Raw genomic sequence first — 20,719 nt, 5'->3', positions numbered from 1 at the left:
AAGGAAAATCTGAATTATTATCCCCTGCCAATTTTACCCCAAAGAAGTAGTACATTGCAAACCTTTCTCTCTATAACCCCCTATAAGGAGAAGGTCTTACACAACAGCCATTTAACACCCACTCAGTGAATGGCCTCTAAGCATCATGCTGTAACCCGGAATACAATGCATGTCCTGTGTTTCCTCTTTAAATCCTAGAAGATTTAGGATGAAACCTGGCTTGTGTATAGGGTCATTCATTTTGGGGGAAAATGTTTGGTACCACCTGGGACTCCTGCAGTTACTTTTCTTTAATGAGTTAAGATAATTCCTTAAGATTTGGAAGCAGGAAAATTCTCCAAAATGTGAAACAAAAGAATCCTGACATAATCTTACTGCCAGCCCTCAATTATAAAATGAATGAGGCCGGGCGCAGTGGCTCACGCCTGTAATCCTAGCACTCTGGAAGGCTGAGGCAGGAGGATTGTTTGAGCTCAGGAGTTCAAGACCAGCTTGAGCAAGAGTGAGACCCCCTCTCTACTAAAAATAGAAAGAAATTAGCTGAACAACTAAAAATACATAGAAAAAATTAGCTGGGCATGGTGGCGCATGCCTGTGGTCCCAGCTACTTGGGAGGCTGAGGCAGGAGGATCGCTTGAGCCCAGGAGTTTGAGGTTGCTGTGAGCTAGGCTGATGCCATGGCACTCTAGCCTGGGCAACAGAGTGAGACTCTGTCTCAAAAAAAAAAAAAATAGAATAAAATAAAATAAAATAAATGAGAAATTAAACCAGTTCAATAGAAAAGCAATGATGGGTGAGAAGTGTCCCTTTATTTAGCAAAAAGATCTTGGCCAATTAACTCTGAGGCAGGCTAATTCAGTCATAGAAAAATAACAAAGAAGAGAAAACATGACGATAGATTTTATAATTTTCCTAAAAACAACATCTTACCTTAAAGCAAAGAAAAAATAGAGACTAAACAAATCCCAGAAATATGGAGACAAGTGGCCTGGGTGTGAGTCCAGATCTGTGTCTAATAAATGTTTCCAGTGATGATTAGATGATGGGTTCTTACAGCCACTACTCAATATTTAAGTTTCTCATTACTGACTCTAATATTCTTTGCCTTTTCTCTCACAAAATGGTAGAAGGTATTAACGGTACAAACATGGCCAGAAGCTAATGTTTCAGAGCACATTGTGTGAGCACAAACAGAAACAGACCTGACTCTGAAGCTGATAGCACAAGGAGGAAACAATTCTAATCCTCTGAAGAACGTGAACATCCTCACTGCTAGGTGATTTCAGGGACTCTCTTAACACACCATATCCTGTAAAACTCATCTTCTCCATAATGAATCCATTTGTTCCTAAAATGATACTAATCTCCATAAGTGGATTCCGAAGCTTCCTCCTGCTGTTCTCATAGTGGATTTGATTATGCACACTTACTTCACAAACCCTGTTTTCTGCTTCTGTCTTCTTAGCCAAGAGATACACAGCAGATAACAGCAATAGCTGCTAACTTTCATTAAGACCTTACTATGTGCACTAGGCTAAATGCTTTATGCACATTAACAAACAGATGAGGGAGGTACCATTGTTATCCTCATGATGAGGTATCTGAAACTCAGGAGGATTAGAAAACTTGCCCAAGAACTCACTGCTAATAAGAGGAAGAATCAGGACTCAAACTTGGGCTGTTTGAGCCCAGAGCCTACACTCTCCAACTATAGGGATTAAGAGATTGGTTAAATCTAAGGGAAAGCCACTGCATGTTCCCAAATTCAGTAAAGGCACACTCACCTGCCCCGTCAGGAGTAATGGTTCCCAGTTTCACGGCCAGAGGGTAGCCCATGTCTCTGTAATGCTCCAGCGCATGCCCGTTGCCCCCAGAGCTGTCGAAGAACCACTTTCCACACAGGACAGAGCCATCGGTCAGATTCAACCAGAGGTTTTCCCGCAGGTCACATCTGGCACACTTCCAACCACTGGAAAGCCATTGGAGAACCGTCAGAACAACCAGAGCATAAGAAAACAATTAACATCTTGTTAGGTTTATTCCAGGTGGGAACCCGAAAAGTATGTATGGGACAGAATGTGGTTAATGCAAAACTTAGGCTTGTGAAACAATAGCCACAGGAGTCTGAGGAGTCCCTGGACTTTGCAGAACTAACAGACAGCTGCAGCCAGCATTCCTTCCCCCTCCCTCCCTGATGGAGACCAAGGCCATCCCTCCCTAGCTCTCCTGATAAGGACTACGCCAGAACAGAAGAGTGGATGCTACCGGGGCAAAGGGGTCGTAGGAGTCGGTTGTTTGAAGAAGAATTTACTACCAACAGCTATTCTGCCCACCGTCCTCTGCTGCACATAGCAGGAAGCAATACTTCACCTGCCAGTTTGGCCCAGAAACAAAGAACTGAACAGGGCAGGTGGGAGGGGTCGGCTATCCCCATCTATAAAAACCCTCACTAAACCCCCTTCTGTGCTGACTCTCTTTTTGGACTCAGCCCACTCGCACCCGGGTGAATAAACTGGCATGTTGCCCTGTTGAGCCTAAGAATACTGAGTTATAGAAATGCCCCCTGTATTTCTGGAGACAAGATTTGATTTCAGAAGTCAAATAAGGCTTTGCCTTAAAGAAAAAATAAATGTGTTAGTTCAAAAGCTGCCTCACCTCAGGAGGGCGACTCAGTTGGTCAGTAACAGCTGCACTTCAAAGAGACAGTTGTAAACTGGGCCTATGGTTCTCACCTGTTTTGAAAGACAAGACAGGCTTCGCCTAAGACTCCCCCCCCCCCAGATGAGAGCTGATCAAATAGATATGCTAATGCCCAAGCCGGGCCCAGACGGAACCATGCGGTTAAAGTAATTAACACAATGCACAGCTCATGTTGACTTCTGAGATCATCTCTGTCTCCAAGAACACAATCACCAGAGCCAAGATGTCTCTGTTTTTGCTAAAGTAATAGCCTTATCATAAAACTCAGAAGTTTGCCCCAAGAAGATTTTGTAACTCATTGTTTCCCTAGATAGAGTTAATTAAAGGATCTGTAGTAGCCTTTTAGGAGACTTTGACCCTAAACCAAACTGCCTGTTAGTATGTAAATCCCGTTGCCAAAACCTACCCTACATAATACCTGTGTGGAGTTTCAGTCTTTGATATATTTTTGGCGGGAAGAAATACATCCATCCGGACACCCTCCTTATACCTATTTTCATAAACCTTTACTTTATAAACTATATCTTTGGCTCTGTGTATTATTACCATTATTTTATTTTTATTTCTGTTTCCTACTATTTTTCCATCCTTTGCGATGATCCCTGCCTGAGAGATCTGACCGGAAAGAGAAAAACCTCTTTGCGGGGAGCGTAGCTAACTCCCGGCATTGCCCTCACATAGCAGGTGTGTGAAATGTGTCCTTTGGGTCATTCACCCTTTCACATCTAAGAAAACAGAGCATCTCACGCAGGAAGGTCACAACAAACACAGTGGAATAAGGGACTGGCGCTTCCCCATGTCCTCCTCTCAGAACATTATCTCTACCCCTCCCAGAGTAGCAGGACTACTCAGCACCCTGCCTGCCTCCCAGATGTGGACAAGGTCCTCCAGCATCTCTGAGATGATTCTTTTACTTTAGGAAACTGACACACAACATGGGGGCAGGAGAAGAGGTCATTTTCTTGAATTTCCCACATGAGAGACAATGGAACTTGAACAAATTTAAGATATTAAGGAGTCCATGTGTATACGTATTTGAAGTTCTAAAGCATTAATCACACATGGTAAAACCAGTCTAAATAAAACCCTACTAGACTGTAAGTCTACATTAATTAGAAAGGAAACCAACTTAAGGGAATGTTAAATGTGCCAGGTACCTTACAGAAGTCTCATCATTTAATTCTAATAAACAGCATTAGTATTACCCTCCCCATTTTCACAAAGGGAGAAACTGAGGCCCAAAAGTTAACACTTCTTTCCTAAGAGCACACAGACATGAACACAGTACAACAGTCAGGGTTCAACCAAATCAGAGACATTCCTCATCCATCTGCTTTTTCTTTCCAGTAGCTGCCTCTGTAAACCCAGTGGCACGTAATAAAAGGAGATGCTAATGTAGTACAAAGAGCATTCCAGCCAAGATGAGACAGACAATGACTGTTTTAAGTTGGGTTCCCCCAGAACAGAGTCTGAGATAAAGATGTGAATGTAAATGGCTTCTTTGGGAGGTGAACCTAGGGGAGTCGGGAAGAGAGATAAGAAAGGGCAGGAAGTGGGTACAGGGTACATCAGTGAGCAAATGATCACTGTGGGCCACCGAGGCTCGGGCAGCCGGGGGACTGCTAGAGACAAATGGCCCACCTGGAGGGGCAGGGAGCTGGGGTATTTATCCTCCCATTCCACCTACAGTCACTGGTTGAGGGCTGTTCCCGGAGGAGAGGAGGGAGCTTTACTCTGTAGCGTTTCTGACTGCCCCATGCATCGGCCTAGCTGGCTCCAGCAAGCAGAGAAAGCCCTCAGGGAAAGAGCTGCAAGTGCTCGCACCTGGCAGCTTTAGTGCAGGGAAGGGCTTAGGGGTATGGGCTGGACACATTCAGCATCTGCTACAAAGGCACAGATAATTTTGGAGAGATGTTTTAAGCTTATTATTTTAATAAAAGACGTCTGGTAAGAAAAATATGTAACTGCTAATTCAGAGAAGAGGTAGAAAAACAAACAATCCTTTGGCCAGTTTTAGGGGATAAAGTTCCATTTTGCTATCTCACTCTCACCTGGGAGGAATCCTGACTCCATTGTCCAACTGCGTGAGGTTATTGGCATATTTCGATACTGGCAATTCATTTTCCCATGTGTCTGGGTCCTGCTTTCTGTACGGAGACTTTGAGCTGAGAACCGCATCACAAGCAATTGTTACCTACGAGACAAACCCAGATATAATATACAAAAACAGTTTGAGAGACTGGCAACTTCTTGAACGTGAATTTAAAAGCTTATTAATAAGTACAGTTTAACTGAAGACAATTCAAACCGCACAGTTTACCACAATAGAAAAACCCTGCTTTCCTGCACTTTGCCCTGGATCTAGCTAGGCTTTGTCCCTGACCTAGAGTTTGTAGTATGGACAATGACACAGATAGCAAGGAACTAAATTCAGTTTGTAAGCGCAAGCTTAGGGGTCAGATTTAACAATTCCTGCCACTTAGCAAGCCTGGCGAAAAGTATGAGGTGAACAATTCACAAGGGTGAAATTGGAGACAGGAATGCCCAGGATTTACCCAAGTGGTGTGTTTTCCTCCTAACAAATGTGTACCCAGATATCCAATATCCTCAACTCATCACATAATGGCATGTGGTCAAGGGCACTTGAATGGAATGTAAGCAGCATGGCTCCATTTCTTAATCTAGTGCAAATGTGACCCTGGATAGGGACATACCTTGGTGTCTCCATGCCAGATTAGTCCACATCATGAGCAAATCTGTGACGTCCTGCTTAGCACCAACTGACCACAGGGGATCTCTTCCTGCTCCCAAGCCCTATTGATTCTGGCCTAGGCCTGTTACCAAAGTTGCTATTTGCTTAATGCTATAAGCTATTTCTAGTTGTTTTTAAAACTTACATTCTGATGGCATAGTAAAATGGGACAGCCACACTGGAAAACTGTTTGGCGGTTACCATATGAGCCGGCAATTCCACTACTAGGTACATACCCAAGAGAAATGAAAATATGTGTCCACACAAAAACTTGTACACCAACGTTCACAGAAGCATTATTTATAATAATCAAAACATAGAAACAACTCAAAAGGTTATCAATGCTAAACAATGTAACATAAAATGTTGCATGTTCATACAATGAAATGTTATTTGGTGTTAAAAAGGAATGAATTACTGATACCAGTGACAACATGGATAAACCTTGAAAATATACGCTAAGTGAAAAAAAGCCAGTCACAAAGAATAACATATTGTATGATTCCATTTACATGAAATGTCCAGAATAGGCAAATCTATAAAGACAGAAAGTAGATTAGTGATTGCCAGAGGCTGAGGGGACGTAGGGTTGGAGGGTGATAGCTAAGGAATGTGAGTTTTTTTTGTGGGGCAAGAGAAATATTTGAAAATTAGATAGTGGTGATAGATACCCAACTCTGAATATAATAAAAGCCATTGAATTGTAAAAAAAATGTTTAAACAGAGCTGGGCACAGTAGCACATGCCTATAGTCCCAGCTACTCAGGAGGATCACTTAAGGCCAGGAGTTCGAAGCTGTAGTGCACCATGATCACACCTGCAAATAGCTACTGCACTCCAGCCTGGGCAACATAGCAAGGCCCTATTCCTTAAAAAAAAAAAAAAAAAAAAACACAATTTTTTTTAAAAATTGTATTCTACGTCACCAACATCCTGCACAACGAACGGACTGTTTCCCCTGAGTCTCACTAATGACTGATCCTAGAACCAAGTAAGAAACAACAGAGGAAGTTCCTTCAGCTGCCATCCCACCCCCACCCAGCTCACTCCCAGGAGCCCTGGGACCAAAATACATTTGGAATCTACATCTTGTCCGTTTTACCCACCCTCCTAGTCCCAGCCACTGTCAGGACCCCTGACAGCTACACAATAGTCTCCATACAGTTGTCTTTCCTCCACTCCTGCCCCTCGTCTCTGCACCACAGCCAGCGTGATCCATCCTATCCTTCCCCAGCTTAAAACTCTCGAGGTTACACCGAACACTACACCAACTCATGACACTGGGCTACACGTCAGGAATAAGGAAGAGGTCCCTACCCTCAAAAAGCTTATAATCCATTAAGATCAGTCATTCATAAATATTAATACATTTAAACTTTTCCAAAGAAATCCTCCCATTCATCCCTCACCACAAGCCCTTTTGTATAATCAGCCTTTCCTCTCAGTCGGCAAACTTCATCACCCACCCCTTGCCCGGGATGCCCATGGGAAACAGGGGCATCAGAGTTCACCATAAGCCCCTTCTAGATTTTACTGCTTTGGGACATGCCACCTTAGCACTTCTGCCTACAGCATCCTGATCTCTCTAGTCTGGCCTGTTATAACTTGTTTGTTTGTTTCACCATCTACCTGATCATTTCTTTATCCTCCTCAGGATTTTCTCCACCCTCATTAGATTTTTTTAAGTGTTCTGGTTTGCAATGCACAATGATTTTGAACAAGACTCAGACAAAATCTCCTCTTTTTTCTTTGAAAAACTTTTCCTGGTGACACCCAATATCAACTAAAATCACTTAAAGGCCATTTTTATGGGTCATAGCTGAAGGTCAGGATCCATCATCCTAGGATTACATCATCCAGTGTAATCCTAATTACATTGTGAATTATTTGTCCTTGGACTTGTTTTCTGGAGTGAAGTGAAAAGACCTTGGTACTAGTCCTGGCTGCATCCAAGTCTCCGTAGGCCTGGGGTTCAGTGGTGCACTGGAACTGGCTCGAACTGGCTCCTAAGAATTCATCATTAAATTTTAAGAAATTTTGCAAGATGGTTGCTAAACACAGTCATTACTAAAAATCAAATTGTATAAACTTACAATTAAATGTTTTTTAAAAGGCGACATATATTCAAAAACTCTTCACTTCCTAATTGTTTTCCTATATCTCACTATTGTCTCTGTGTTCTTGGGATTATTTATGTCTATGTTAGCTGAATGGTGGGGATTCTATAATGATCTGCACATCTCTTTCCAACAATGCATGCAGTGATGTCACGTTGTTAGCCTGAAATCAGCTCCCGTGCTGGGAGTATGCACACCACAGAATCAGCAGACACTACAAAATAGGGCTTTTCCCGCAGGGAGCCTGTTGTTAAACATTTGCAAGCACACCACTGCTCTAGTTCTGATGTCGAAAATGAAGGCCTTGGAATTCAGCCTCCACGACCTCTGCTGGGCCCACAATGCTATGTCTCTGCGACCCCTGCATCACTAGTCATTCCAATGTGGCTTAACTCTCTGGAGAACCTATAAAGTGACTCTTCAAAATGGAAATTGTTCTATGCTGAGATGTTCTAGAGATGAAAAAGGAGTCATCTGGTTAGGTGTTTTTGAGCTCAGTAATCTTTGTTGTTTAAAAAGAGAATCATCAAACACCAAGAGTGTAGCAAAGGCACTAAAAGAAATATAGTAACTAGCACCTTTTATGCAGATAAATCCTATTGGTTACCATCACATAAATATGGGCTTTTCCTTCAATCTGCCCACCCCTATCTTCCAAATAACTCTGTCTCTCTCTTTTTTCATTCTTAAAGTATTTCTTAATTCTAAAAGATTGCTATTAAAAATTATAATATATCTTGCTGGATTCATATTTCTATGGCATTTCCCTTTTAAATAAGAGTATTCACACTTCAAATTATACTCTCAATACAAAAATAATAAAAGGCTTTTTTATTAACTTTTCTCACATAAAGACTTCTTCATGAGAGAATGAGAGGAAAATAATTTCTCATAACATTATTCACAATATGCTACTTTTCTTCTTTTCTGACAGCAGAAATAAGAGTTATATTAAACAAGGGCAGCAAGAACTCTCAGTATTATAGAGATATAAGCATTAGTATATAATTTCAGGTAATAGGATGAGGTAACGCCATTTCGTCCACTAATATATTCTATCCTTGGTAACGGCCACATGAGTCAACACAGGGAATTGGAGACAGCAAAGGTAATTTAATTCTGCATGCCTTACTGAACACTGTGCACTTGGGACTGAAAAGGATGTGTTACATTTAATAATTAGAATTATAATAAATAAGTACACAAAAATTCTTATTTTTATGGTCTTACATTTAGATAAAAAGTAGATCAGAAACAAAAGAGGTTGAATGGTGGGAACCCAGTCACTAATGACATGGAAACCCCAAGCACAAATGTCCCCTCCTGGCAGGGGCAAGTGAGCAGATGGCTGCAGATACAGTCACGCAACGTCCAGGAGACTTGGGGACCTAAAGGCCTGGCTTTGGTTCTGGCAGAGTTTGAGAAGGGAAAAAATGAGCTGGCATGTCTAAACCCAACCAACCCGGACCCTGCTGCCATCTGCAGCCAGGCTCTAGGTGTGCACAGAGTAGAAAAGAGGAAAAGAAAAGGAAGAGAAAAAAGAAAAAAGGACAGAGTGGTGGCGGCAATACAGGAAATGAGGAAAGTAGGAAAAACAGTTATTGTCCCCGCAGTAACTCTGTGCCCATTTACAGCACGTGAGGGTCAAAGGAAAACAAAACCTGGCTTCCCCACAGCACCACCAACAGCCCCAGCTTCAAGCCATTCAGACAATTAAGGTCCCTCCACAAACTGAACCAAGAAAGAAAGGAAAAGGAAGAAAGGAGAGGGAGCGGGGGAGCTTACCACTAAAAATATCTAAAACCTAGAAAGTAGTCTTAGCCCTTGGGGGGAGCAAAACTGAAAAGAAGGTTCACTTAATCCCGGAGCTCCTGCAGATCTGTGATGTGTAAATGTTTGGTTCTTTTTATAACTGTGTTGCTGTTGTAGCTGTGAAGCACTTTTATTTCTTTCAAACAAAATCTTACATGGAAAGCCAATATAATAAACATGATAAAAATACTGGCATCCCTCTGATCAGACGACAGTCCCCCTCCAGCACTCCCTGCATGGCTGGGGTGCCCAGTGTGAAAATCTAAGCAACAGACTGCGATTCAGGGGGCAAGAAGCCAGCCCACCCTGAAGGAGACCAGCCTAACGAGCTACAGAGACCAAACAGCACTGGAAGGAAGAGGCAGCAAAGGGTACCTATGCCCCAACGCTCTTGAAATGTAACCCTGCAAGACCCTTGTCACGAAAGAGAAGAGGTATGCTCATGTTCATGCTCATTCTTATGCTCATCTCACATTCAACCCGCCGTCCCCGCCCGCCACACACACCACACACACCCCCCGCACACGCACACACACCTGACACAGAGAGTCACGCGCATCTAGCTAGCGGCCGTGCACACTCACTGACCAGGGCTGGTAACTCCTCAATATTTGGTAGTGCTATTTCATAGTGGTCTGGGAATATAACAAGTTTGGCTTCATCTTCATATTCATAATCGTCGCTATTTAAATCGTCATCAGTATCTAGATCTGAGGAGAAAACAAAAACAAAGAAGAATAAGTGAGGAAAGTAACATCCCACAGGCAGCACTCACTGGGAAAGCCAGAAATCCCCAGGGAAGACATCCCAAGGGCGTGACATTTACAACTTCCTCCTCTGACAGGACCATCCATCTGCCCCAAACTAGGAATTATGGACCTTTCCGTCTTTCCTAAATTAGGAATACTTATTTATCAGCGACTGATGTATAAAGAAGGCTGTGTCATATCATAAAGCCTTACAGTTAAAATAGATAGATGTGCTAGGTACTCAATTCTTGGAGACTTTTAAAGAAAGAGACTAGTAATTGTGATTTGTCAGGTACCTGGCTCCTGATTTCACAAGAATGGGCTGGAACGTTTTCCACAACACTGTCGTATGGACAAAAGCCCATGCGTTTGACAGCAGATAAACTTCAGTTCAATTCTGGCCCTAAAAATCTAATGTTACTTTGGGCAAGTCACAAACTCTCTCAGCCTTAGTTTCGCCATTTGTAGCATGAAGATCATAGCACTTCTCTCACACATTTATACAGGAGATAAATAAGAACTTGTAGACAAGAGACCTGGCATAAAGGAGGCAGTCAATAAATGGTAGCTATTATTTAAAAATAAAATCTCTCTCTTGCTCTCTCTATATCTCTGTCTCTCCGTCTCTCTAAGCATTGTTAGATTTTGCACAGTAAACCAGAGATGGAAGCCCAGCACAGTGAGTGGTCCTGCTGTCCCCCAGCGGCCAAGAAAGATGAGTTCCTCCAGCCTGTTAACCTATCCAGTCGTCACCTCTTTGCTTGGCTAAGCTCTGGTAAAGGTTAAGTGAAGGTGCAAGGAAATGTCTTGTCACAATATTTACATGGACATTTCAGCTTCACATTCATGGGGATGCCAGCATCCCAAATCACATTTGTATATTGGTATGTTCAGAACTATGGTGACAAAGAGTTATTGAGCTATATTCTACTCCCATACACAAACACACATGTAGAAATATGGGCTCTGGAGATAAAAGAAAGTTATTTTACTAGATGAAGCAGCCGCCGGAGAACAAAAGGATCTAGATTCCATTATCACCTGATGTATGCCTTCCACCAAAACCTAGTATATATCTGTGTGCTGCTCTACTCTTTAATTCTCAAACGTAGGGCAGTTTTAAGTAAAAAATAAGATACAGTTAAAATGCAGTCCAGGTATTTTAATAAAAGATTCTAAATAAGAGACTCATTCTAATCAGAAATACCAAAATAAAGAAACAAACAACGTTGTTAGATAGCCAGGGAAGTTAATTTGACAAAAAGCAATTTTAAAGACGATTCTACAAGTTTAAGAAGTAACTAAAGGTATTTATTTAAAGGAAATAATTCAAAGAAAGACATTCTACCGAATGACTCAATATCTATAATTTTTTAAAAATTGGAACCTAAATGTTCAATGAGAATGTTATTCAACTCAGAATATTATTTAAATGATAGTTATTTAGACTATGCAGAAACATGAAAATGTTTATGCTATGTTAATGTTAAAAGTAAAAAATTCATTATCATTATAAAGACAACCTTGTACTATGCTCATGAACAAAAATTGGAAAGAAACCTGAACAAATGAAAATAATGAGTTGGGTGAACTTTTCTCTCTATTCTTAAAAGTTTCTTTATTATTATTGTATGTATAACAAATTTAAGTAACCAAAGCACAAATCTTTTGGGTTTTTTGTATAGATTTGGTTCACACAAGATACTATCTCTCTTCTACAGAAAACATATTCATTTAATGCCAATTCAAATCTTACATGGCATAAAAAAACAAAGTCCACTCTGACATTTACTAGCTATGTAACCCTGGGAAAATTCTTTCCAAGTTCAATCTCCTCATGGGTGAGTCATGGATAGTATTATCTACTCCACAAGTTTATTAAGAGGATTAAATAAGATAAGATTTTAAGGCACCTAGTATAGGATCTGGTAGGTACTGGAGACTCCACAAACAAAAGCCACTGTCACCATCATCATCATCACCTTCTCTACGTTCCTGACAACTAATGTTATTAAAATCAAAAGTGCTTTCCCTTCCCTTTGGCTGCCCCAGCTCCAAAACAATCCCGAAGTAAGTTTCAGGAAGACCACGGTATCACGTATGGATCTTCTATGTGATCTGAGTGTAGGGAAATTATGACCTTCAAATGCTAGAAGACTGCAAGACTGTCAGCTCAGAGAGTGGGAAACAGGCCTTACCCACCTCCCCTATCCCTAGCCCTGCACAGTGCCCTGCACACACCACACACTCAGGTAGTGTGTGAAAGGGGACTTCAGAAGTCAACAACACCAACATGCTAAGGACAACTGCAAAGCAAGAATATCAAAAGATTTGCTGCGTTGGGTTTTTTTTGTTTGTTTGTTTGTTTGTTTTTGGTTTCAAAGTTCTATTATTTTTATTTTTATTTTTTTTTATTTCAGCTTATTAAGGGGGTACAAAAGCTCAGGTTATATATATTGCACATGTCCCATCCATCCCCATGAGTCAGAGCCTCAAGAGTGTCCATTCCCCAGACAGTGCGCCTGGCACTCACCATGTAGTCATACCTCCGTCCCCTCCCCCCACCCCCTACCTCCCCGAGTCAGCACCTTCAAACATGACCATTCCCCAGATGGTGTGCAATGCCATCATGTAGGCATGCACCCATCCCCTCCCCCACCCCACCCCCGCCTCAGTCTGATATCCAGTTGGTATCATTCCCCAATGTTGTTGTTTTTAATTAGCAACTGATACGTGTTTAAAAAGAAGCAAGAATGCTGTCATGTATTTTAATAGCTGAACTTTGTTGTGCTTCTTTACACTTAGTTTATAGCTTACTTTTATTTTAATTTTCATTTTTAATTTAATGGAATGGAAAGGGGTCCTATCTTCCCCAAACATCTTAATCTAAATTAGGGAAAAGTCCGGCAGAGGTAACACACATTCTGATCTTAAGGGACAAATCCAAGCTTTCTCCTGAACGTATATGACCCTACAGCCCTAAGTATAATCTAAATTAATTTCCACATGTCTTTAAGTCATGTCTCACCACCCTAAAAATATCCAGTTGAGGAACCCACAGAGTAACCATACCCTAGGGCCAGTGGGACTGAGACCCCCAACTTCCCGGCTGGTACTTTCCACTGTTGCTCAACTGGCAATATCCAGAAGAGCTCTTTGTAAGTTAAAAAACAAAAAAACAAAAACTTATTCCCCAACTCTCCCTCAATGATCCTCCCAGATCCCTGGGAGAAGTGGCTGGGACAACACCCATTTCTCCTAAACAAAACCAGGGCTCTGATTCCCAGGTCAGAGTTCTCTCAGCCTGACCGTATTAACTTTAATTATTTGCTGTTGGAGGCAAACAATCTGTGTGTCCCAGGGCTGCAAAATCTGACCAACCACTTCAAAAGAAGGTACCGGGGAAAGGCCCTGAGCACAGATCGTGTTATTTGGCCGCTTCAGAAGGAAATAGCACTATGGAGCTTATTTGAACCTTCTGGTCATCAGAGGCTCAGATGAGTTTTATGAACAGTCCCATTCCTGAAACTTTTCACACATTTTCTGTTTTCAACCTGTTTCTCATTGAGTATGAATGCCTGGGCTAAGCCAAAAGAGTGGAATTCAAGCTCTCCCAGGTTAAGCAATAGCTCTTTGATGTTCCACTCTTCAGACACAAAGGAACTTAATTCATTTACTCCTATTTGTGAAAATTGGAGGGGGGGGAAGGGCCTCAATAAAAATGTGAAAACTTCACACTGTTTTTAGACATACCAAAGATATGGTATATTTCTTAAATGAAATGCATTAGCAGTTATTAATACATCTGGACACATTTGTATCTTTATCGTAAAATATATACATATATATATATATATATATATATATATATGCACAATTAGGCCAGAATCACATTGTGAACCCTAGGGTATTTCTTTCAGGATCATAGATTCCCTTATCTCCCTCCTTCCCTCCTCGTGTCTCAAAAAATGCTAAGTTTTATATCAGCTTATTCCCAAAATTCACAAACTTTCATGTTTTTGCAAGTTATCTTTCTAAAAGTCAACCAATAGTGTCTCTTTCTAGCTTAAAAATGTTCATGCATATAGCAAACAAGAGGATGACAAAAAGAAAAAAAATAAAAATAAATGTTCATGCAGCAATACCCAGACTTGCTCAGGTGACAGCACCCCTCAGCATCCCAGCACGGTTTTCACAACAGCCCTAAGCCAAAGGAAATGCCCAGTCGTTCTCTTCAGTAGTTAGGTCCAAACAACTTGGTAAGTATTTATGTTCTAACAATTTAGTAACCATTTGAAAAAAAATAATCCACATCAGTTGAAACAAAAAATGTTTTACTTCATTCTGAAATAGACAGTTCCTTACTAACGGGATGTGTGCACCTGTTGGGCACCACACAACTTCTCTTGAAATCAGATCAGCCAGGGCTACCTTTATTTCCTGTTCCATGTTGATTTCACCTAGTACTTGCCTTTTACAATAGAAACCACCAAACAACCAGCTTCCTTAGGAATACAGGATAAACTAATATTAAAACTACATCGAGCTTAGTTCATGCAATGTTCAAACATCATTATGTTCCCTCAAGGATTTAAAATATCCCTCGGTTCACTGGTGAGTTCACTGCAGCACCCCAGGATGCCTCCAAGCACAGTTTGGGAAAAAAAGGGTTAATGGCTTCCCAGTGCCCACAAGAAAAAAATTCTAAAAGCATGGTGTAGACTATCACTGGAGACATACAAAATCAAGTGCAGAAAATAACTACTTGTCTCTGGGGAGAGTAACCAAGTGGCTGAGAGACAGGGAAGGGAGGGAGAAAAGCTTACTTTTTACTGCCCAGCCCTTTATAACTTCTCAAATTTAAGCTTTGTTCATGTGGTACATATTCAAAAAATAAATCTGAAATACAAAAAAAATTAAGAATTTAAATGACTTAAAAATTACCAAAAATTGTACTTGTTGGTTTAAAAAAAAATACCAACAAAAGCTAGAGCTGAGGTCATTTCACTTAAATGAACATCAGCGTGATGGGGAGGAAGAGTGACTTGACCGTTCGCTGAGGGGCAGGCGCCGCTCAGGAGACTTGGGCAAGCCATTCAGCACCAGCTAATGGCTTCAGCTTCTCTTATAAAATCAATACTGAAGGTTATAACCGAATGATTCAATGGTTTCAATGTCATGTTAAGCCAACGGAAAAGAAATGTTTCACAAAGTCTTCAACTGAATGGGAAAAAAAGCCTCTGTCTGAGATAAAGCATTGGTCATCTACATCAGCTTCATGACAGGGGTGGGGGAAAAGGGTATCATAACATTTCAGTACCAGCAAATAGTACTTTCTAGTCAAAGAAACAGAAAAACTGCAAGAGAGTTCAGAGTTCTCTTCCTCTCCATGAAGAGACAACCCCACTGTCCCGTTTAGGGAAGGAGTCTGTGGCAGAAGCTACAGGGGCTATCCATTGTTCCCTTCTTCCTTAGTAAGAGACCTCCAACTGTACTCAGTGAAGCCAGTTAGGAGACTTTACTTCCCAATCTCCTATGCAGCAAGGTGCAGGCCACGTGACCAAGTTCTGACAGAGAGGTATAAACCGATTGGGAATCTACGAGAAGGCTGACAAAAGGAAGGTGACTCTGCTGGGAGATTTGACTATTTTGTCTTTCCCCTTCCTCTTTCCTGCTTTCCAGAATGTGGATGTGATAGCTGAAGTTCCAACAGCCGTTTTGGACCATGAGGTGACCATGAGGTTGGAAGTCACAGGCCAGGATAGAGGGTGAAGCAGAAATATGGAAAGAGTCTCAATTCCTGATGAACATGAGGCCATCATGTTATCCTGTACCTACTGCTTCCCAACATCCTCTACATGAGAGAGAGATATGAGTCTATCTTGTTTAAAGTTACCAATATTTTAAGTTTTCTGTTACATAAGCCAGATGTAATCCCAATACAGTCCCTCCCTGAAATTGATTTGCTGGCAACATCAACTTGAACACAGAGCTGAGATCTCTGTGACAAGAGAAAAGTGCCAACTCCTGGGAGCTAAGAAGCTCCAGCTGAGGGGACTTTAAATCAGGGCTTGTACAACCAAATTCTTACTGAAATGAATGAACTAATTTAAATTGAGTAGTACCCCCAGGGAACAATGGAAGGGGTTCACACGACATGAAGCACAAAACTTCAGTGCTGACTTGTGAATTAACTTTTAAAAGTTCCTTGACAAGATCCTCTACCACCAAAACCATCACTAGAAAAATCAAACTTCAAGGCCTTTTGAGGAAAATACACAAAGGCTAAAAGGCCAAGAGGTCAGCTAATTTCTTCATTCAACCAAAGAAAATAATTATAATAAAAAATAACAATGGGTAAGTCAAGATGTTTAGTTATTTCCATCCTCAAGAAGGTCATGCGGATGTCATTCAATTCGAAAGAAATCTGATTACCCATATTAGTGGAAGGGAGCCAGCAGGCTAGTAACCAAAGTACCAGAACACATTCAATCATTCAGCTTTGAGGTTCATGCTAGGCTGGTTTGGGTTCGGTTGGTTGATTTGGGTTGTGGTCCAAAGGCATGTTGCGAAGTCGGGAAGATTGGCCAGGGTAGAAAAACCAACTGCAGGTTAGCCTCATACAGAAAACCATAAGCTGAGAAGCAGGAGAAAACAGCAAGATCAGGCCCAGCACAGAGTAACAGAGAATCTAACCAGGAAGGAAACTCAGCTCCTTGACTGTTTTCAAATAATTAATGTGTCTTTTCATTACAACAACATACAATTGTTAAAGAAAAATTTTAAATACAGATGAGCAAAAAGAAGAAAATCAGAATCACTTCCATCCTATTCCTGGGAAAGAGCTACTATTAACAATTTAGAGTGTATTCTTCCAGGCTCTTCCAGTCTCCCAGTTATATAGGAATACATGTGTGTGTACACATATAGATATACACACATACATATACACACATGTATATATACATATATAAACATGCATGCATATATACATACATACACACATACATATATGTATATGTGTATATAGATGTTTTTAACCAAAATAAAATCATACTATGGAAACAACCTTGAAATTCCTTTCAAAGATAATCCCAGACATTTAGGAATATAAATTTTCTTGGTCAAATATTATCAAACCACTTTTTCCCCCTGAGAAAACCATACCAGAAGCTCAAAAGGAAATACGACCATAATTATATAAGATAGAAATCAGCAGTCATTTGCATAAATAAAATTAGCTCTTTTGAATTAGGGAAATGTAAAAGTCACCATTAGGCAAACACCATAGTAATAATTGCTGCATGCGATATCCACTGATAGATGCTAAAATGAGTAGGCAAAACTTTGAGGAGAAACAGGATATGAGCACAGTATCAAAGTTATCACTCCCAAGATATTTATTATTAATAATTACACTATAACTTTACAGTGGAGAAGCCCAGCAGACGCTACCTTAACAAGCAGTAAAGTTCCACATCACCAGTATGAAGACACGTCAACAGCATGTATTCCCAGTATCACGCACTTAGAAGGGCGGATTAACTCTGTGGTATTCTTGCCAGAAATGTATAACTTCAGATTTTTCATGAGAAAACATCACACACACCCTAACTGGGGTACATTCTACAAAATAACTGACCAGTACTCTCTTCAAAAGTGCCACAAATATTAAAGACGAAGAAACACGGAAGGTCTATCACACACTGGAAAGGATTAAAGAAACATGACACCTAAATACAAATTGAGATCCTGGATTGGATCCTGTAACAAAAATAAGGACATCAGTGGAAAAAATGGTGAAATCTGAATAAGTCTGTAGTTTGGATAATTTTTTAAAAAAAGAAAAACTGGCTCGTTAAAGCCAGCCTAAAACAGACCAGAAGCAGAATCACAATTACTCTCTAGTCACTCTTAAGTATAATTGCCTCAAAGCACTAAACCCAACTAAGAGTGCTAAAAGCATCCTTCAGTAGTAGGCAAATGCAAAATGGAGTCAGAGCCTCTCAAGTTAAATTTGTGCTTCTTGTCCCTAAATTGTAGAGCAATAAACAACCCATTGCTCCAAATCAGTCTTGCACATGAGCATACAAACACACACACACACACACACACACACACACACACACGCACGCACAGAAAATCTGGGCACACTATTGATAACTATTTACATTACCTAAAAAAATCTTGGAATTCCTCCTTTTTGGTAAAGCTCCACCAGATGCTCCTCTTACCTTCTGAAACGAAAATAAGAAATCATTAAAATGCATCCCATAGAATAAACCATTTTGAGGGGTGGGGAAAGTACAACTCAGAGGTTCCCAGTTTTTATAAAAGGCCAAGAGGAAATATTCAACCTGGACTATCAACTCCAGGATAAACGTGAACCTGACCCAGGTCAATGCAAGTAGGTGAAGAGTAATGCTATTGTCCCACCTGATTATTTTTACCAAGTTATAAGGAAAGCACTTTTGGAAAGGGAAGTAGAAACCAGGGATCAAGGTGAAGTAGATGCCTAAACTTCAAATCAGCACATGCTCCCAAGAGGGTTAGAGTCCAAGCATGACGATGAGAGACTCAGGAAAGACGGTGGTGGCTCCAGGAGGTCAGGATCTTCTTCCTCTGCTTACCCAGTGGGCCCCCAGTGCTTGGTTCTTTCAACTATTGTTGAAAGATTTAATAAATATCGATATATAGTCACTGATATTCCGGTCATATTAAACCTCAATCTAACCTCCCTACACATTTTTGGAGCACCAACAGGTGGTTATGTTTCCCATCCTAAGCTACATGTACTTTCTACATATGCTGGAATCCTCAGCGGCAATGAAATAAACACCCGTCAAGCGGTTATACAAAAGAGATCATTCATCTGATGCTCACACAAAACATTTCACTTTCAAATAGATTATAGTAATTTTTGTTTCAAATGGCCAAAACCACAGTTCCATATTGTGTGTTTTTTCAGTTACTGGAAAAAAGCACATTTCCAACAGACCACAGTGTACGAGTCTACCCCGCACTTTTCCAGCAACCGCATGTGTCAAGGCCTTGCCTCACATTGGCTGCTTCTTTAGTTTGTCCTCTCATCAGTCCTAAGGCTTCTCTGCCACACTGTATTATTTGACTTTGAAGGCTGACTCATCTTTGTGATTCTCACATGAATTTTTACAGCTTCTGCTGTAGGTTTACAGTTCACATCTCAGGAATCTGGAAATTATAAAACACTTCAGCTCAAAAACTTATCCCTCCAAATACTGATGTCAAATGCATGACTCCTCTCCCAAAATCCCTCTCCTCATCATCTTAGAGCCTCTGTCCTTCCCTTCCACTTACCCACCTCAAAAAGGGATACAATAAAACCTGTTCCAAAGGCACATTTAACAGTCTTGGAGATCACTTGAAATCTCTCTATGGAAGTTTATGGTGTCCTTTCAGTTGTTCCAATCTCCCTGCCCCCTCCCTCCCTGCACAATGGTGGAGGGCAAATGGGGGCAGGGGCTCCAGGAAAACTTGCTAGAACATAAGGCTGTCCCCAATTGCAGGGTTCACACCTCAGACTTGCACTAGATCCACCTCCTTTCAGATTAAAAAAAAAAAAAGTAGGACTTCCTTCTAAAGACCATCACCTCTGCTCCTACACAGTCAACAACAGAAACCAACAGCGTTTAAAAAACTAAAACTTATTGGTCAGCAAATACGACTGTGCTTGTACTTCAGGTTCTGGGCTAGAGCTCAGGTTGCAAACTGAATGACGGCACATTTCATCTTCTGAGGAACTCACCAGCACATGAAGGGAACATACTCATAAACAAACAGCACAACAGATTCTAGTGAGTGCTAAGAGACATTCAAGAAAAGCTAAAATCATATTACAAGAAAAAAAAATGATCAGTTCATCTAGGGGTGAGGGTGGGGGCAGGGCTGGTCAGATAAGAAGTGCAGCAGTCTTAGCATGTAGCAGCTACTCGGTAAATGTATGTTGGATGGAGGGGTAGGTGAGTGGATAGATGGATGGGTGGATGGATGGATGGATGGATGGATGGATGGATGGATGGATGGATGGGTGGATAGACGGATGGATGGATGGGTAGATGGATAGATGGATGAATGATGATAGGTGGATGGGTTGTGAGTAGATAGATGGGTGAATGGATGAATGGATGCGTTGGTGGATAGGTAGGTGAGTGGACAGATGGGTGGATGGATGGATGGATGGATGGATGGATGGATATCCTGACCACAGGGAGTACAAAAGGTAAAAGAGGAGTGAGGGTAGAAGTAAGGTATCTCTGGAGAGATATTAATTTGGAAGTCATCAGCTTAGAGAGAGTGGTTAAACAAAGATGACACTGATAAGGAAGAGCATCTTCCTGAGGAAGAAGGCAGGATGGGCAAATGACATCCTAGGAAATGCTGGTAAGTAAGGAGTAAACAAAGGAAGAGATGTTAGTTAAAGAAATTGAGAAAGGGCAGGAGGAAAGCCAAGAAAGAATGGTGCCAAAGAAAGCAGGGGAGGAATAGTTCCAAAGGAAAAGAAGCTCAAATATTCAAAAGTCAAGAAACAGCAAGGCCGCAAAACATGTCCA

The 20,719-nt window shown here is 41.0% G+C and overlaps 1 protein-coding gene across 1 annotated transcript in view; it reads right to left on the bottom strand.

Moving 5' to 3' along the window:
• Positions 1 to 20,719, bottom strand: part of USP13 (ubiquitin specific peptidase 13) — a 115,173-nt gene that overhangs the window by 67,655 nt on the left and 26,799 nt on the right. The window contains exons 3-6 of the mRNA XM_045539726.1: positions 18,307 to 18,367; positions 9,970 to 10,091; positions 4,752 to 4,894; positions 1,785 to 1,969 (exon numbers count right to left, since the gene is read on the bottom strand). Coding sequence (XP_045395682.1) covers positions 1,785 to 1,969; positions 4,752 to 4,894; positions 9,970 to 10,091; positions 18,307 to 18,367 — 511 coding nt within the window. The remainder of the gene's footprint in view (positions 1 to 1,784; positions 1,970 to 4,751; positions 4,895 to 9,969; positions 10,092 to 18,306; positions 18,368 to 20,719) is intronic.

The sequence above is a fragment of the Lemur catta genome, chromosome 1 (assembly GCF_020740605.2).
Source record: "Lemur catta isolate mLemCat1 chromosome 1, mLemCat1.pri, whole genome shotgun sequence".
Taxonomy (NCBI): domain Eukaryota; kingdom Metazoa; phylum Chordata; class Mammalia; order Primates; family Lemuridae; genus Lemur; species Lemur catta.
The sequence above is the reverse complement of the archived record's forward strand: the minus strand, read 5'-3'. Positions and strand labels throughout refer to the sequence as shown.